At 43.0% G+C, this 19,965-nt stretch overlaps 2 protein-coding genes across 2 annotated transcripts; one reads left to right on the top strand and one right to left on the bottom strand.

Annotated features, from left to right (window-relative positions):
• Positions 1-96: 96 nt before the first annotated feature.
• Positions 97-4,435, bottom strand: arl1 (ADP-ribosylation factor-like 1). Its single transcript, XM_080757686.1, has 6 exons — positions 4,324-4,435; positions 3,364-3,501; positions 3,034-3,115; positions 2,147-2,258; positions 1,798-1,976; positions 97-1,347 (listed from the first exon to the last, which is right to left on the bottom strand). The coding sequence occupies exons 1-6, from the start codon at positions 4,325-4,327 to the stop codon at positions 1,317-1,319; spliced, it is 546 nt and encodes a 181-aa protein (XP_080613812.1). The 5' UTR covers positions 4,328-4,435; the 3' UTR covers positions 97-1,316.
• Positions 4,436-4,749: 314 nt separating this feature from the next.
• LOC308311138 (DENN domain-containing protein 11-like) lies at positions 4,750-19,678 on the top strand. The gene is made up of 9 exons (XM_080757685.1): positions 4,750-5,650; positions 8,359-8,458; positions 10,792-10,950; positions 13,280-13,436; positions 13,586-13,724; positions 14,613-14,744; positions 15,559-15,709; positions 16,727-16,795; positions 17,200-19,678. Exons 1-9 carry the CDS (start codon positions 5,266-5,268, stop codon positions 17,393-17,395), a joined length of 1,488 nt encoding a protein of 495 aa, XP_080613811.1. The 5' UTR covers positions 4,750-5,265; the 3' UTR covers positions 17,396-19,678.
• Positions 19,679-19,965: the final 287 nt, after the last annotated feature.

The raw sequence follows: 19,965 nt of genomic DNA, 5'->3' as shown, positions 1-19,965 counted from the left end.
TTAAACTATAGCAATGTGTTGTTTAATTTAAGAAGTTAGTCCAAGGGAATTTTGTGGTTGATAATGCTGTAAGACAAGACTCCTCCGACAAACAACTACAATTGATATCAATCTTTACTGTGAATCATTTTCACTGTACAAGCAAATATAAATATGCAATCATAAAACCTTCAGCATAGATACCATCAAACAGTTAGTGTTCAGTAACTAATTGACTTAACATGCCAAAGCTGCACTCAAAAGGATTTCAATGGAAAAGTAAAAAAAAAGAAACCTAAATTACTTAAGGAAATAAAACCACAAAAACTGTAATGAAATGACAAACAGTAGAAATACAGAAGGTTGCAGTAGCCTGACTAATAGTACAAAACCTGCACTGGCTGCAGTAACATGGTTGGCCACAGGATGGAGCCAATTTCCCCATATCGATTTCTTTCTGCTAGTAAAACAGTTACATTGGTACTCAGAATTGTGGATGTGTCAAGCCGCAGCGTCATATCACATGACACCTTGCATTAATAACAATCAATATTGATTGCCATCTAATGACTTGACAATTCAGCAGCTGAAGATGTCTATTTAGCAGTGAGTCATTCTGTCAGCAAACATGACATGTCACACCATTTAACCAAGATGCAGCTTGAGTGCATCGTCACTGAGATTGTTTGTTTACCTACTTATACACCTACCTAAATAACCTTGCAACAAGCAAACCACTGCGCCTATAACTTAAAGAGCGCTGCATTTTTAAATGTCTGATTTATAGACAAAAGGGGAATGCTAGAATGGGGAACGTTTTCAAGTGACAGGGATTTATTTTCAGTATACAATTAAGAAGTTTCAGTGCTTAAACTTTAACAAACAGCATCTTTAAATGAACACCATCACCATCTAGACTGGCTCACAGGTGTAAAGATAACTGCTTGCCTTTAGAAAGGGAGGATTTGTTGTTCACTGCTTTGACCCAGCCACGGCTTGCCCAGAACAAATGCACAGGGTGAGAGAAGATATCTTCGAGGTGAGCCTTTCCCCAAACTGATGCACTTCGGATTTCCTGCTGGTCACTGTATTCCCACAGCTATAATCTAAAAGGAATGCAGAGTGACCGTGCATGTGTGTCCAGTCCAGACGTTACTGCAGCCTTCTATTGTCAGTCCCAGGCTCAAAAAGGCATTAGGAGGACTAGGCCAAGGTTTTGGGAGGAGTAGAGAGGCAAGGAGTGCAGTCACTGGTCTTCAATTAGGAGGCTTTATACAGAGGGAGTCCAGGGTCAGGTAGTATATACAGAACTTGTATGGGTGTGTTGTGTGTCTCCGTTACTGTCGGCTTTTCAGGGATTCCACCAACCTGTTTATAGACAGAGCAAATACACGTCAGCCATGGAACACTGATAATATGTTGTGCAATGTCATACAAAGGTGTGCTAGACAAAAGCAGTCAATTTCCTGTTTCTAAAGGCCAGTCCACACCAATGCAATATATCCCCAATGGCAGTTGTAGGTGCAGTCTGGCCTTTAGTTAACTGCCTAGCAACTTCTGAGATACTCTTCAATCAAGAAATGTAAACCTGGGTGTCGGGTAGGCCACCTCCTGGTCGACACCTAGTACTGCCTGAAGCTCAAAGTGTAATTAATAGCTGTGGTCTCATTTGGAAGACCGGGGTTTGACTTTTGAGAATCCCCGGTAGAACATAAAAAGTTACAGATTTCAGTTTGAATCACACACCCTCAGCAATATAAACTTAACTACAATTGAATCTCTATGCTGCTTCTGTGTTAAAAGTGTTGCTAATCCTACCATTCCATAGCTTCGTCTAGGCCTGTGCCTTTGGTTGCAGAGGTCTTGAAGATCTGCCACTTCCTATCTTTGAGGGCGGGGAGGCCCAGGGAGTTGGCCACCTCGGTGGGCGTCATGGCCTGCTCCATGTCCTGCTTGTTGGCAAACACCACCAGGATAGCCTTCTTCAACTCCTCTTCCTACAAACACACAGACAATCTGTAATCTGGGACATCTGACACTCTGTACAAATGGACCCATACTCGAGTTAAATTAAGACTGTAATTTTACTCTGTAGATGACTGTATCTGGTCTGAAATTTGTCTGAGATGTAAAAGCATTTGAATGTGTTGAATCTCAGCCTATGTACCTCCAGCATGGCCACCAGTTCAGACTTGGAGATCCCCATCCTGTCGCGATCGCTGCTGTCCACCACATAGATGACCGCATCTGTATTTGAGTAGTAACACCTCCAGTATGGCCTGGGGAAAATGAGAGGTTAGCAGGTGCACTGTATTAAATATACGAAATCAACCGTTATCAGGACGTTGGAATATGGCCATACTGGCATACTTGACATTGTGGTGTTTGGTCCCCCCCGGACTGCATGCATGCAGGGTGGTGGTGCAGACATAGCCTGGTCAAGGACTCCCCTTGCTGAACATGTCATTTCCAACTCTATTGTCGGCGCATGGAAACTAGGGGCTACTAATACTATTCTGACTATCAGGACGTAACTCGGACGGCGCTGAGTCGGGTCTCAGCGAGTCGCAACGCTCGGCACGGCGACTCGCTCGGCTAGCACCTTGCTCGGCGGTGCCTCACGTGGCTCAAGGCCACCAGACACGGCGCGCCTCCGTCATTGACATCATTGACACAAAAAGCAAACGCTCCCATAGTTTCTCTTCCGGATTTCCCAGTATGTTGATTATCACATACTGGGGGTATTTCTAAGGTGCTGATAACAAACATTCTCTTGATTATCGGGTGATAACAGTTGAATGGGGTGGCAGGTTTTAAATGACACAAGATTCTATTGATTCCTAAAGGTAAAGTCGATTGTTATAGCAGTAACAGAATACTTGGGGGGTGTTGTCTCACCCCTGATGGGGTCAGGGTGAGACAAACAAGTTTTTATAATCAATGTTTACTGACCTACTCTACAAATGAGTATATAAATATATAGGGTGACATCACCTCCAGAACACATTTAACTTCTGTTAAAGTAAAATATGTTCATCAACTAGTTCCACATACCTGATACTTGTCTGACCTCCCAGATCCCACACCTGGAACTTGAGGTTCTTGTAGGTCACAGTTTCTACGTTGAAGCCAATAGCTGGACACAGAGACATTCAAGAGGCCAATGAGATCAGCAGAGCATACCACATGATCAATTATACAGTAACATTGCTTGCTGATTATCATTTAAATATGGACCGACGGTAACACACAGCACGATTCCTCATTAACATCCTTACTTATCTGCACATGAAGTCAGAAATAATGTGGCAGGGGTTGTTTTGAATAGGATAAAAGATGTATTAAACACAAGTGGACAGATAGTATGAGAGAACAAGTACTTACTGGGGATGGTGGTGACCACCTCTCCAACCTGCAGCCTGTACAGAATGGTGGTTTTCCCTGCGCCATCCAAACCCAGGATGAGAATCCTCATCTCCCTGGTGCCAAACAGGCCCGAGAACAGACTAGAGAAGAACCCACCTGAAGAATCACATAACACAAAGTAGCTTTAAATTCAACAGCCATTAGCTACTATTGGTAATGGTAACAGTGATGGGCAACAGTGTAGGCAGGCAGGCTAGCTAATTCCCCAGTAGCTTGTGGGTACTGGACTGTAGCATCACTACTTTCAGAATGATGTACCTTTCGACTTCAAGTAGGTATATTAAGATTTTTACTCTTTAGCATGACACTATTTTTAGCCATGGTTCACATGACGCTCGTCATGACAGTCATGTTTCAGGGCTACACTATTTTCAGTGGTACTACTACTATCAACATAAAATAGCACAATAGTTTTGCATGCAGTTTATTGTGAGAGAATTTTCTAGACCTCAACTTTTAGAAGTAGCTAGAAGTTGACCTACATATTTAAAGTAACTTAGTAGTTCATCCAGCAACACTGTTAGTTACGAGTCCCTGCCACCATCATATGAACTGGTTGAGCAAGTTAGCTGGCAAAGCTAACTGTCCACAGTTGCACTAGTGCAAACTGCAAGTCTTTACGCCCAATTGTATAATATCGGAATTACCGAATAAACCGATACATTGATAAGTTGATTATATATTTAAATGTCATAATGCATCACTATGCCATTTCTAAACAGTTGTCTAATGTTTAGAGCTAATGTCACTTGGCTAGCTAGCGAACCAGTTGCATGTTAATTTGCCTAGGTGGAGGAGCACACACACACAACAGTAACTTAAACACAAACAGATACGTGTCTCAGCCGAACGTAAACTTCACGCGTTAAAACTGACGTTTATTTGATTAATTATTGATCGATAAGTCAGAATTCTCACCCATTTTGATAATGTTATGATCCTATAATCGATGCTGCTGCTCTTCCGTGTGGTTGACGTGTCTCTGGATCGCGTCACACATCACACAGTCACACTGGCTGCCTGCGATTCGCTTCGACACATTCAACACAGGCAAAGAATAATAATCATACATATTCATACGGATGAAAAAAAACCCGATAAAAACAAACAAAACATCTAAAGTTTGTATAGAAGTGCATTATATGTTCTGTTATAGAATTGTACTATTGGTTCAGATTACAAAATGGTCACTAAATTAAAAAAAATACGGAAAGTGTGTTAGATGGGAATGTGATTCTCTTCCTACGGGCTGCGTTCACAAGCAAAACGCTTCGACGTTCCGAAACGTTCGACACCCAGGCCAGTTCAATGCATGGATCATAGTTCAATGTATATGTAGGCGGCAGGCCTATCTTATATTTATTTGATTAAGCAGTAAAGTAATAAACCATACTCCGAAAATAGCTAAATCTACAAGCTCATGTTGTGGTCTGGTAGATCTGCTATTATTGTCGAGCGATACAGTCTGAAATCTCTGAATGCAGCCTTCCACGAAGGAGTTGCCCTCTCCCTCTCAACAGCATCAAATTTACGAGCACATCGCCACAGTACAACTAGACATTAAAATGATCTGGATTAAATTCAGCCACACAAAATCAAGCGCAGGATGAACGCAGCAGACCCGCACACTGAAAGCAAAGGGTGACTTTATTCATTACACATTGATCGTGGTTGTTGTTGACGTTGTTGAGCTTTGGTTTTACGGATGGAAGCGGCTGCCTGGCGGCTGCATATCATCACCACTATTCATCACATCCACGATTCCACATCGGCGGCGGTGAGGACAGCGAGACGAGGCGGGGAGGAGGACCGCTGACGGGCTGAAGGGAGCCGCCGCGGTGCGGTGGAGGAGGAGCCGTGATGGTGGAGAGGTCCGACCGCGCTCCCCTGCTGGACTGGGAGGAGGTGGAGGCTCCGTCCTCCGCGGAGCAACCCGTATCGGAACGGCAGAGCAGCAGTCCCTCGAACAGCCGGGCGCTGGGATGCACCGCGCCCGGGTTTGGGTGGAGCACCAGTCCGGGGGGTCCCGCGTCCGTCTCCGAGACAGACGGCGGCGGCGACGGCGCCCCGCCTGCTTCGACCTCCGCCGCCGGGATCGGGGCTGATGCTGCACCGTGTCCCGACACAGACGAGCATCCCTCGGGTTTGGGACCCGGGGACGTGTCGCTGGACAGCGGGATTGTGAATTGGGAGGAAAAGGACCAGATCGTGTCAGTCTTTGTGGTGACATTCAACACCAGATCAGGTGAGACTGTAAATATGCAATAGACATTGTAATATGTAGTCCAGTGAAATTGCATGAACAGAACACGGACGGGACAAGAATGCAGCATTATTCCACATGGGGAATTGGGGAAAGGGACAGATACATAATGACAAAAGCCTCGCCTCAGTCTATCCAGCTGTACTGTACTATATCGACGCCCAAACTGAAAAAGAAAAACTCATGCATAGGCTAGGAGGTTTACCAAAGTAATAGCAGGTACATTACACACTACACGATTTAGCGGCAGCCTATTTCAAATCCTCAGTGTTAATACATTTAATGCATAATAAAGTAACCATTCATTGTGGTTACATTTTGTACAGCTACCTACATTCCGATTTACAAATACTTAAATCATCACTGATAATTATGCTAATGAGCCCTACAATAATGATATTATCCCTGAGGACTGTAATTTTGGAATGATGGGTCTTACTACCATTGATTTACTGAAATGATTCAAGTTCCTCATCTCCATGGCCAGTTCAAACTGAATAGAGATGTCAGTTAAGATGCTAGGATGATGAGAGTGCTGCTGTGGTTAAAACCAAGCAGGTGGTGGTTTGGTTTCTTGCAGACTGGGTCTATTCATTTTTAATGAAGCCTGATGGAAGACCCCTATGGAACATGCAGCCTATCAGATTACCCACCTGCCACGTCATATCGACCACAAATCCACCATTGGAGGTTTTATTGACATGTATTGACCGTGTGAAAACGATATGATGTAATTATGCATCTTGAACCAATCTAATCTGATCTCGTCAGTGAGCACACATGTCACAGTAGGCTATATCCTGGCTGTTTATTTAACTCTGAGAGTGTACAAATGGAACCAGATGTACAGGTCGGTCCCATAGTTCCATTTGTACACTATAGTCTCAGAGTTAAATGAATGCTCAAGACTTTACAGTGCAACTTAGGAAACCTCTTTTGGTGCCTATCTTGAAGATGCTATACACTTTAGACTTTATACAGTATAGGCCTACAGTATAAGCCCATAAGACTTCATGTATAAAGTATTCCTGCATGGGGCCCTGCACTCTGTGTTGGTACCTGGATTTCCCAGACACTGCCCGCTCTTCAGAGGTGCCCATATTGACCTATTGCCCACAATGTGTTGGTGCCCACTCTTCTGATTACTCTGAAAAGCACCTTTATTTATATAATATACTGTACAACTATTAGAGGGGCCTAACCTAAGCTGAATGACCACTGTAAAGAACCTCTAGAAACATACAGGGACTGAACTGGTTCTGTGTAGCACAGTGGTGCTATTCAGTATAACACCCCCAAAGAACCACTGAAGAACCACAATTATTGTGTGTGTGTGTGTGTGTGTGTGTGTGTGTGTGTGTGTGTGTGTGTGTGTGTGTGTGTGTGTGTGTGTGTGTGTGTGTGTGTGTGTGTGTGTGTGTGTGTGTGTGTGTGTGTGTGTGTGTGTGTGTGTGTGTGTGTGTGTGTGTGTGTGTGTGTGTGTGTGTGTGTGTGTGTGTGTGTGTGTGTGTGTGTGTGTGTGTGTCCCCACCAAGGCATGATCTAAAATCTCATTGTTGTAGCTCTAAACATATCAACCACTTTACCCCTCTATACTACTAATATTTAATACATAGTTGTTCGGGATCGACTCTGTACTTGGTCTGCTCAACAAAAAAAGGTCTTTGCCAACACGAGTCAAGGTGCATTGTGACACGTGAGCTTGTAGATCAGATGTTTTTGGTGAATGTTGCCACCAGATTCACCAGGTTCAAGTCCAATATCAACAGGTGCCTTGTGTTCTGTTATACACCATAACTTCCACTTCCACCTACAGTCCAGTTGTTGTAGCGACTACTTCTTCCCATCAAACCAAATTAAAGTAGTGCTATGAGGCTGAGCTGTCGGCAGGAACTGTATGACGCGTTTCAAACAAATCCAGAAAACTTCTGTGACACAGTCCAAAATAAGTACTGAAAAGTTTGATCAAATGAAAACGTAAGACATTTATACTAATATAGGTCTCACACTTGTGAGCTTCAGCTTGGTTATTTGGACAAATGTTAGTAATTACAAGTATATTTCTATGTCAATAGCTTTGTACTTTGAATCTATTAAAATATTGAAGGCCTTTTACTTGTAACAGAAATGTATATTGTGGTGTTACTACCAGTACTGCTTCCACCACTGCCTGCAGCCTTGGCCTGGACAAGGAATCCAGCAGATTGCAGTTAAACTGACTGATGGATGAGTCTGCCTAAGTGCCTAGTGCCTAGCACCGACTGAAAACCTCTCGTCGTGTTGAAAACCAACACTGGCTGAGTCACCCTGTTCCTCTGCTCCTATCAGAACATGTTTGCTCAGCTGCTTCTTGAGAGCCAGAACTCACAATGTGTTCCAAGGAATACATTGTTTAACATCGGCAAACATTATAGTGATGCTGATTGAATCCCCCTCTTCCTGTGTGTACGCATGCGTGAGCATTAGGGCCTACTGTACAGTATATGCGAGTGTGTGTGTGTGTGTGTGTGTGTGTGTGTGTGTGTGTGTGTGTGTGTGTGTGTGTGTGTGTGTGTGTGTGTGTGTGTGTGTGTGTGTGTGTGTGTGTGTGTGTGTGTGTGTGTGTGTGTGTGTGTGTGTGTGTGTGTGTGTGTGTGTGTGTGTGTGTGATCAACAGCGTTAATATTTGTGCGTGTGTGTGTGTGTGTTAGGTAACATGCTGGAGTGGTGTCTGCCAAAGGACATGGATTTGGAGGGCGTGGAGTTCAAAGCCATCGCCAGTGGCTCCCATCGAGTCACCACTGACTTCATGTAAGTGTGCGGTGTGCATACGTTTGATTGAAGTATAACACAAAAAGCCCTAGGGCTTGTTTCCATTGTGGTCCTGTGTGTGTGTGTGTGTGTGTGTGTGTGTGTGTGTGTGTGTGTGTGTGTGTGTGTGTGTGTGTGTGTGTGTGCGTGTGCGTGTGCACGTGTGCACGTGTTTCTACCGAGGGGCAAAGCAGATGTCGCAAGACATTATAATCTCGATGAGGTTTTGGGACGACTTTATACAGTTTGATTTTATTACCTTAGTAAACCTTTTCATTTATTTTTTGTTGTTTTGAATCCCTAGTTTAAAGTATTTTTTTTAAATCATCATGATATGCGTTTAGTACATTTTGGTCCCACAAATTATAAAATTAATGATAAAGTAGCGTATGTTCATAGGGTTTCTACTGGTTCTACTGAGTGAAGACTCGCCTTCGCTACAGATTTGAAATCGCTGCAAAATAGGCTTCATTGACCGTCTGTAGAAACCAATGGTACGCCTGACTGATGCATTCATGGGCTCAGGCAAGCGGTAGACTGCAAACGGCACCACCTGTTGGACAGCACGGTGAAAGAAAGAATGACGGCAGGTTGGCAAAATGAAAACGCATAAAAAAGGAATAGGCGCTTTCGCTGTGTTGCCATGGTAACCCCAGATGACATTTGTTTCTCTGACATGATGGATAGTAAAAGGAGGACAGCACTTAGTGTATCCCTTGCTTATCTCCACATAAAAAAATACAACAAAACAACAAAAAAAGTCATACAAAAGGGGGTACTGTTCAGCTAAAATAATTAACTTCTCATTGTCGATGTCAACCTTCATTGTACTGCTTGTGTCAGTTGTGTGTGCTGGTGCTGTTTTTTTCTTCTTTTCTGCTGAGATTTATCCCTGGAAATGGACTATGGAGCTACGTAAAATCCGGTTCTAGATTCCGCCCAGTATCACGGTAAAAAGATAAAATATTTAAACTTTGAACGGCAATGCCGCCTGCCGTTACCATCGCTGGTTCTGACTGCCAGGCTGCCGTGCCATCGTGTCCCGTTTGCAGTCCTGCTCCCGTCCACTAAAATGACTTCCGGTTTGCCGTTTTCCGTCTGCCTGATTCCATGTGAATGAGTCCATATGTTTTTGCGGCCTATGGTTTCTAGATGTTGCAGAGCAGCTGCAGCCTCCTGCCCTCCTCACCCATTCCGAAGCCATCAAAGTAGAAAAGCTTGTTCATTTCCTTTACTGGCGGAATGCTGTCTTAGCGTCTTAGTGCACATGAAAGGCTGCAGACAGACACAGTGGATGAAGCTACTTCAAGTTCAGAGTATTAGTGGGTTGCCCCATGTCTCATTCTTGGCAGGGCACCATGACATGTGTTTCCTGGCTAAAAGCACAATCAATCTGGCACATCCGTCACTGGTGTGACACTGTGACTAAGGCCTCATAGAGTGGTGGTCCAGGGATTGTTTAATGGAAGGAAGTTAGCATCTTCCTGGTCCTCTCTACAAAACGTTTTGCTTTGGATTTCTGATCATTGTAGGTAATATGCTCGGTGGCAAATGAAAGTTCATGATAAGCTTTGCTCAACAATATACTACTTGTGATGATGTGTATATATAATCTTCCCGACAACCTCTGCAGGCGCATCATTTTTAAAGAGATGTAAAATCTTTCAAATTCACGAATACGCATTAACCCTGTAAGACCCAACGATGCTTCTCGGTAACATTTTAATTTTAATTAATTACTTAATTATTTTTTTGTTTGTTCTTTTTTCACAGTAAACATCATCATTGATGTTCATTGTTTAGTCTTGCAATGCCATTGGTCATTTGCATATAAATACCCCCCACAGAGGCACAAATTTACACAACTTCAAAATCTCTGGACATCAATCAAAATTGACTTATGACCTTTAATCTTTAACCCTGATAAAAGTAACTAAAATGCATTTAATACATATATTTGTGTGATCATTAGAATGTCTAGAACATGTATTACCGGTATGTATTATTGTGAAAGATATCCACCGAATGTAAATTATTAATTTATTATTATTATTTTAATAATTATTATAAATGTGCATACATAAGTCCTAGTAGTACAAAGTAGTAGTAAGGTTGAAATCTCTTTTCAGCAAGTAGAAATATATCCGGGTCTTACAGGGTAAGGATACATCTCCATATCATGTTCTTGGCAGGGGCACCGCAACAGAGGAATGTTGTTTGGCAAAAAAAAAACACAGCCATCTGGCACTCCCCTTACTGTTGTGACTCAGGCCTTCTCTCTCTTCTCTTTCTCTCTACGAAAAACTCTCTTTTTTCGTCCCCTCTCTCCACAGCTACTTCCGTAAGGGCGGTTACTTTGGGCTGGCCTGTTTTGCCAACATGGCTGTGGAGAGTGCAGTGGAGAGGGGCGCAAGGATGAAGTCAGTGGGCATCTTGTCTCCCTCATACACCCTGCTGTACCGGTACATGAGCTTTCTGGAGCACCAGGTCGGGTAAGAAGAACCACAAGATGATAAATAGTGAAAATAGCCAATTGTGGGGCTTGTAGATTCACTAGATTCACTATTATCTCTATTTATTTATTCATTTATTTGACCAGTAATTGGAAAAAATTGGAAAATGTTGTGAGCTTGTAGAGCAGGGGTTTTCAACCGGTGGTCCGCGGCACTGGTATTGCAGGTGGTCCCTGGCCAAACTTTTATTTATTTATTTTTTACTTTTAATAACTTACAGGAGGTCTTACTGTATGGTGTGTGTGTGTGTGTGTGTGTGTGTGTGTGTGTGTGTGTGTGTGTGTGTGTGTGTGTGTGTGTGTGTGTGTGTGTGTGTGTGTGTGTGTGTGTGTGTGTGTGTGTGTGTGTGTGTGTGTGTGTGTGAGATATGAAATGTGAGCTTACCATAATCACAGTAATCCTTAATCATCATATTCAAATCACTGTATTTTATCAGATATTATATTGATATTATAGCTATTTTCTCCAGCTCCCTGTGGTGCATGAACCCCCCACCACTATTGTGTGGGGTGGTTCTAAGATGGACCCGCCACGCACAATAGTGGTGGTCCCCAGGTTGCTCTTAGTCAGGATGGTGGTCCCTGGGTCAAAATCAGTTGAAAACCCCTGTTGTAGAGCCATCTTTGCAAATTAAGAAAATTGTGAAATTCTTTGAAAGAACTTGCCTATATATGTCATGCCCAAAGTAGGGAGCCCAGGATGAAAGCGAATAATCAGGCCGGTGTACAACAACTAGTCTAGCTGGTGAAGTTGACAGTATTATCCACGACTACGTCACACGGAAAGGATTCACATCCCAATCCGTCACACTTTGAAAATGCCTCTTTCACTTATTTTCTCCCCTTTTGTTCACTTTCCATTCTGCACTCTGTTCCCCCTTCAGAGTTCCCACAGACACCGTGGCCATGTCTGGCCTTGTGGTATGCATTTGTCATGCTCCTCACTCGTCCGACACCATCCAATCTCTCCATCTCTCCTAGTTATTTACTGAGCCCCGTCTACTTTGTACAAAGGAGCTCCTGTTGTGCTGCCAGTCATGTCCGGCTCTTTCTCTCTCACGATATTTCTCTCTCCTTCTTAAAGGTATATTCAGTGATTTCACTTAATTCAAATATCACTTTTTTTGTTGATAATCCTCCCTACTATAGTGTGCTGACCATATAAGGAGTTCCTCCCTCCCTGGAGTTCCTCCCTGTCCCCAGTGGGAAAAAAAATAGTTTTGGTTTTGCTGTGGCGGGTGAGAAAGCCTTCATCCAATCAGGATGAGAGGGTGCACGTGCTGTTGGCCTGTTACACTTCCCCCCACTGTAGAGCGTGTGCTTGTGCACATCTTCTTACCGGGGTGGTTTCTAATTCACCCAAATCACTGAATGCTCCTTTAAGTATTGTATGTTCTTGAATTGAATTCAGGATCATCACATGCACACAAAAACCTGCACACATTGCTGGCTATGTAGTGGAGCTGCAACTCTCGATTATTCCATTAGTGATTATTCTACCGATCACTTTTTCATTTAATCGAATAATTTTGAAGCACAATTTTAGATTTTATATATCAATGCAGCAACGCAGAACAACACTCGTTGTGGGACTGTGCTTACTGTAAAACTCTGCAAGCACAGTCCCAGTAGTAGGCAAAGGATGAACCTGATCATGCCAGGCTGTGTCACACATGGCCTTGTACGTTAACCCACCTTTAAGTCTTTAGATGGAGAGGAAAAAAATCTTTAGGAGTCATGAACCCATAACCTTTGGCTTATGAACCCCTGATTTATTTCTTGAGTCCCGCTGGCATGGAAGATCCAATTGAGAACTTAATACATACTTAACTCAACTTTTTGAATTTAGAGAGTCAAGTGTCAACTTCCCCATAGACTTACAGTATGTAGTCTTGTCTGGATGGTCTTCAGACCGGTTGGTCCTGAGGATCCTATCGAAACCTGTGAGGAGACTCACCGGGAGGAAATGGAAACAGTGCTAATTTAATTCCTCATAGTTCAGCACCTCTGCCTTGCCCAACCTGTAAAGAGTCACTAGTGAAGCAACAAAAATCCCCCTGCCCGACATCCCTCCCACGAACACAATTTTTGTTTAATGGAATGCCTGGCTAAAGCCGGAAGCACCGCTGAAGATTCAAACCCCTAGTCCTCACGATGCACCATCCGAGAGGCGAGCCCTGTTTTTCTAATCCCAATAGGTTTCTCCAATAGCTTAGAAGAAAATGTGTTTTGTTCCAACAGCATTCAGGTTAATTTCTTATGTGTCACGTGTTTGTTCATTCTGTGTCATTGTATTTCATTTCCACCAGGCTCCAGCTGCAGTCTCCTGGACACTACTCTCCTTTGGAAGCCTTCTATGAAGACAAGAGAGCTTTGCTGCCACCCAGTGGTGAAGAGGCTGTTACTGCATGTCCGGCCAACGCCTGGGGAGCTGCACTCAATCACAGCATGCACCCTGAAATGAAGGTTGGGGACTTACCTATTTACGTGGGGTATTAATTTACGGGGAAAAACAAACAAACATAAAACATGAAATATGACGATAAAGGTTTTCTTGCCCCAACAGTGACATTTTGTTAGCTAAGCACTGTGCGGTTTGGTCTTCCTGTGTCCAGATCACCCACCCAGCAGGCTGCATGTCCCAGTTCATCAGGTTCTTTGGGGAACAGATCATGGTGCTGTGGAAACTGGCTCTGCTCAGGAGACGCATTCTCATCTTCTCCCCTCCTCCTGTAGGGGTCGTCTGCTACCGAGGTGAGGAGTCCCGTGGCTTTGTTTCTTCTGACAGTGTGTGTGAGCTAGCCTATATGACACTGGGGGCTGTATTTTGCGTGTCTTAAGTACCAGGTCTTATTCCCTAACTTGAGTAAACTAAAGACCTGGAGGTGTGATCAATGAAGTACATTACTTCAGTATATAGGGTTAAAGTGGGTAGACTGACTTTGATGTTATATTAATACATTTAGCTGGGGAACCCCCTCGAGACACCTGGGGGTCTCCGGACCCCACCTTGAGAACTTTGAGCTATGACATCTATTTGAGGGAAATGGTAGAGCAGAGTTTAGGATACAAGGATTTTAGGATACAAGAACTAAATTAAGCTTAATACAGTGGTTCTCAATGGGGCCCCCAGCAAAATAAGCAACAGTTTAATTTCAGTATTATTTCACGGCTAGAACTTAAGGCCCAATGAGAGAACGACTAGGTTTCACTCTCCCCGTTGTTTTCTCCCCACTTACAGTGGACAGTTGTTGAATCTGTACTAAATCTAACAACATAATATCTGCTCTTATGGGGTCTACTACACGTTTTCAAATGGGATTTTGCAGCCTAATATACATATGTGGGGCGACTGTTGCTCAGGAGGTAGAGCAGGTCGTCCAATGATCCGTGGGTCGGCGGTTCGAATCCCGGCTCCTCCTGCTCCCGATGTGCCGCAATCGGTGTATGAATGTGTGTGTGAATGGGTGAATGTAATGCACTATGTAAAGCACCTTGGATAAAGGCGCTATATAAATGCACCATTTAACATTTACCATATCAACATGTGAGTCCTCGTACAGATGGAAACACACATGCACACACTTTCCATCCAACAGTATTTCTCCATGAGAAATCAGTGTAGTCTCCTCTCTCCCCCAGTCTACTGCTGCTGCTGCCTGGCAAACGTCTCCATCCCAGGAGTGGGCGTGGCTGTTCCAGAGTTCCGCCCCTTCTTTTATGTCAACGTGGCTGACATCAGCGCCCTGGAGAATGAGCTGGCCTACGTAGCATGTGAGTGGATTCAGCAGGCATGGTGACCAGAGGCCCTTTTTCACTGCAGAGATTATGACGTTGATGGGTATGCATGTCAACAGGTGCATGAAGTACATGGGATTCCCTACTTCCTACTGGACGAAAATAAGACAGCATATGTGGATCTCGGACTTCATGCGGCCAGTCTATGATGTACAAAGACATCGGTTACCTCCATATTTGAGCAAAGTTCAATCTGACCTCCATCATCGTCCAGTAAAAACAAAAAAGTTGTTAAAAGGTCCAGCTTTGAGCGATTGTGCAATAGAGTATTATGAATTATACACGTTCTGGGGTGTGGGGTGGGAATCCGCTTCTCAGTGTATTTCCAAATGGTAAACACAATGGTCTGTGACTGTTATGCGGCGTGTGCAAAAACACAGACATTTGAAGGAATGTAGAAGAAAAAAACCCCAGACAGGCCGGACAGCCCCCAAAAAGAGGACATGTCCGGGTAAAAGAGGATGTATGGTCACTCTAGCGGACACACACACACACACACAGCCCCCTTTATATTAGTGTATGTTTTATCAAACAGTTTTTGTTACCCAGAATTAATTTGTGTCACATCAGCATGGCTGCGCACACAATCAAGAGCAAAATGTAAAGTTAAAGACTACACACCAACTACACACCCTGACATTCGATTTTGTAACACAGAGGTCGATAACATGTTTCACAAATCCTACTTTCCACCTCCAGGCATAATGTAAACGGGTCTTGTGAATATGAATACAAATTATTGATTGGTTAATTGATTGATTGAACTGATTGTACACGTGCGTGTGTGCAGGCACCACTGAGAAGATCTTCGAGGAGAAAAAGGATCTCTATGATGTATACGTGGACAACCAGAATGTGAAGACCTACAGAGAAGGTCTGAAGCCTCTACTCCGTCTCAGCGCTGCAGACAGGGACAAGTACCGCAAACTCACTGAACAGAGGTGGGCACATTGGGCAATACTGTCATGGCCATCACTGTAGCTGTTTCTAACATTGTGGCAACCTGGGGGAAGTGGAGGCGAGATTCACAATAAAATAAGTCTCAGGGCACTATTTTGCGTGTCGTCTTAAAAGATCACTTCACCACTTTTCAACCCATCTTCCTATAATAGGTCCTCACTAATAATCATGATGAAATGGCAAAAACCCGTCCACCAGTGACATCATCGATGGGGAATCCAAGCTTATAGAAAATGGCAGGCTTTCTAGTCCTGAAAAGTTGCAATGCGAAAATGGAAGCCATCGTTCTTACGATCGTTCTATATTTTGTAAAACAAAATATTGTTTAAAAAAAATCTGCCTGACGATGAACTGCCCACAGCTCTCCTATGAGACACAGACTGAGTAGAAAAAAATGGTGCCATTTTCTCCTCATGATTATTAGTGAGAACCTATTATATGAAGATAGGTTGAAAAGTGGTGAAGTGTCCTTTAAGTACCAGGTCTTGTGACTTAACCTGGAGGTGTGGCCAATGCTGTTTGGCCACTAAAAATAGCTAAACAGCATTGGCCACACCTCCAGGTCTCGGATGATCTTAACTTTGACTGCCAGATTAAATTAACCAAAATATCCGCGCAACGAACGGCTCTCTCATTACCGGTGTGCGACCATAGGTTAGGCCAGAAATAACCCCCCATCAGTCTTAAATTATTTGGGTATCTAAGAAATGTGTTGTTGGAAACAAATATGATTATTTTGGGGGGTGCCCAATTCATTTGGAGGGTCTCCAGTTCAAATGTGATCATTTTGTGGGATCACGGCCTGAAAAGGTTGAGAACCACTCCAGTAGGCAGACCACCTCTAACCACTGCAGATGTGCTTGTTTTAGTATTTTAATACTAGATACAATTTGATTGTGTGTGTGTGTGTGTGTGTGTGTGTGTGTGTGTGTGTGTGTGTGTGTGTGTGTGTGTGTGTGTGTGTGTGTGTGTGTGTGTGTGTGTGTGTGTGTGTGCAGGCAAATGTTGCTCTACTCACAGGAGGAGAATGGAGACTGTGTGTCAAGTGAAGAGGATCTCTTTATTCTGTAAGTATATTAGAGTAAATTCTGTTTGTATATAATTAGAGTACTCAAGACCTTTTCAACATCTGGTGAACAACTCTTAGGCAGAGGTACAGGACAGCTTAATTTAATTTATTATTGTTCTTATGATGTACCTTGTGCTTTGCGTAATGGTTAACTTAATTACATAATTTAGCAATAATTCTAGCATATGCCAAATGTTTATCCACTGAAATCTGGAATTATAACAGATTCGGTGTACTCAGTCCTATATAGGATAACAATAAATCTATCATCTTGATCAAGAGCTTAGACATTAGTGTCCATCATCCACGCATCCACAACTCTGACTGGCTTTCATTGTATTGTATTGCATTACACTCTCATGTTGCTGTCAATTAGAATCACCTGTCATTTTATTTCCCTAGCTTTTTCCTGGAGCAGAACAACAGGATTTTCCAGACTCTGAGTGAGGTGGCGGGGAGCCCCGATCCCACACTGACACAGGAGAGCGTGAGGGCCATGGGCCTGGACCCGCATGGAGACCGGCTGTTCTTGCTCCACCTGCTGGAGATCTATGGCTATGACACCCTGCTGGTGTCGGACCAGCTCTGCTGCAGCTGAAAGTGCACCGGGCCGGCTACCTGCCTTTCATCAGGTTGGACTTTAAAAGGGGGTTATTCAACTTGAGCCACTTTAAGGCCAACGTTAGCCTCCCAGAGACTCTGGTACCTCTAGAAATGTGGTACAGTACAGCTCTGTCTAAATTTAAACACAGTTATGTTCATCATGGATCTGCTCTCACAAACTCAAATGCAGACACAGGATGAATGCAAATGTGGTCAATTCCACATTGTACAACATCCCCTGGAGGCAAACTCACTCTCCAGTTGCAATACCTCCATTTGGCTGACTGAAATAATGGATTATTTTCAGTTAAGTGTATTATAGATGTACCTATTCTAAATTTAAGAAAAGCTGTCGCAAAAAAGTGTCAAAGTGTCTAAGTAGTCAGTACAAGTGTGGCTAAACCTGGGAGGTAACCCTGGGAACCCCCGAGCTTCTTTTCGACGATCATGGATGTGCAACATGGACTGCTAAACTACAGCCGTCCTGTAAATACAAATGCAGATTCATAACCTATTTGCTGTGTGCGACTGTGCGTGCGTGCTTGTGTGAGTGGGGTCTATCTCTCCCAGTTCCCTCTCCTTGTTTCAAGTGCTGGATTATAAATTGTTAAGTGCATTCATCTCAGATCTGAGCCTGACCTGTGCCATTAGTAGGTTAGTGTGCTTTGGTATAATTTAAGAATGCTCATAGAGGTATACCTGTAAGCAGAAATACAGACAATCTATAATTTAATTAATAAAATACATAAGAAGAAGAGTTTTGTGATACAGACAGCCACTGAGGGTCTAAATGACAGGCCGTAATGAGAATGTAAAATTAGAATATTTTGTCATGCATCGTGTACGGTAGTACCGTACTTTAAGCTGATCACATGAGCCAATGTAGTACTGATGGGTGACCTTACAGGTTGTCAAGAGATGACACTTCGATAAGATTATAGCAGGTTTTAAATATGAAGAAACAAGAGGCTCTGATCTTTGAATGTCTGGCTTAGGGCTTTTGGCTTTTAATTGAGGTAAATTATTTTCAGTTCTCAGCAAGTCACCTGCCCTGCAGCGGTGTTGTTGTTGACTGTTTTTAAGCTGTTATATTGAGAGGCCCTATGCAGTTCAGTCTTCAGTGTTTCTGAGAACACTGGATATCAGATTGAGATGTTCTGACTTTAATCACTATTAGTCCATTTGATACATATGGGCCTGAATCTGAAGACAGCAATGTGAAACAATACATGTGAAAATGTACAAATCCACTGAAGTGCACTCACTTTAAGGCCTGTTACCGTGCTTCTGAGAAGTTCAAGTTGCTTTGGTCACTCTAAAGTGCTGTCTTCTGGAGGAACGGTATGCCATACATTCAGCCTACTTGAACCACATTCAAAGTTGTTAATGAGTTACACTGCAATACTTCTGTGTTATTTATATCATTTGCTTTGAATGTAAATATTCAATAATTGTGTTTTCTATTTCTATTTGTTTAATGACTTTAAATATCCAATTACTGTTACGTCTATGTGTGAAGGAGGAGGGTATCAGTTGAATGTGTTTTCTAATCATAAATCATAGAACCTGCAATCATGTTAATTCAACTCTGAGGGTGTACACATGTCACCAAATGGACCCTTGCAGTTTAATTTGGTTCCATTTGTACAATCTCAAGGCACACATAGGCAGCGTGACGAATAAACAATCGCAAAATGCATTGCGAATATTTCACATCAAACTATATTAATTTGGTGAGGTCCATGCATTTATTTGAATTAATTTAATTTAAAAAACGCTCCTGGTTGTGTGGACCTTCAGAGTTACATGGATAAATGAACAATACATTTGACTGTATACATGCTATCTTTACAGTCTATCCAAAGCTAAGGCAGACATCTCCAGACTTGAATGGATTAAAACACTTTCACTGTTCATTTTACTGTAAATAGTTTCAAGAAAAAAGTACACCACTGACAATTCGTACGAGGACAACACTGATGTCACGTTAATAAAAGAAAGTGACCTGTAGCTACAGGTTGTTGGTTTTTCATACCTCACCATCATCGCAATTTTAAAGATCACCTTATAAAACCACACTTGTGTGAAGTGAGGTGCGCAGCCATGGCAGTATTTATATCAGCCAGATGACGTCTTACGTTGTCATTTAGTGCCCTAAACAAACATTGAAGTCCATACACCTGGCTGGCGACTGGTTCTTTTTAATTGGGCTCTAAACAAACATTAAAGTCCATACACCTGGCTGGCGACCGGTTATAACCAACCACTACTGGTTATTCTGCCCGGCCTAAGTGCACACACACACACACACACACACACACACACACGCACACACACTCATGTCACCATGACTCAGCCATATATGGGCAATAAAGAGGCATAAAATATACAGAGATCTCCATATATGGGCATACTGTATCAGTCAGGTCGACGATGTGTTATACAAAAACCCGTTATTCTGTTACATTTTGAGCTTTTTGTTACATTATGGTCTTTTAATACATAGGCTAGTTTATTACATTATGAACTCAATCATATTGTCAGATTGGTAGTTCTGGATCCGGC

The sequence above is a fragment of the Protomyctophum bolini genome (genome assembly GCF_963924005.1).
Source record: "Protomyctophum bolini genome assembly, chromosome: 23".
NCBI lineage: Eukaryota > Metazoa > Chordata > Actinopteri > Myctophiformes > Myctophidae > Protomyctophum > Protomyctophum bolini.
The sequence above is the reverse complement of the archived record's forward strand: the minus strand, read 5'-3'. Positions and strand labels throughout refer to the sequence as shown.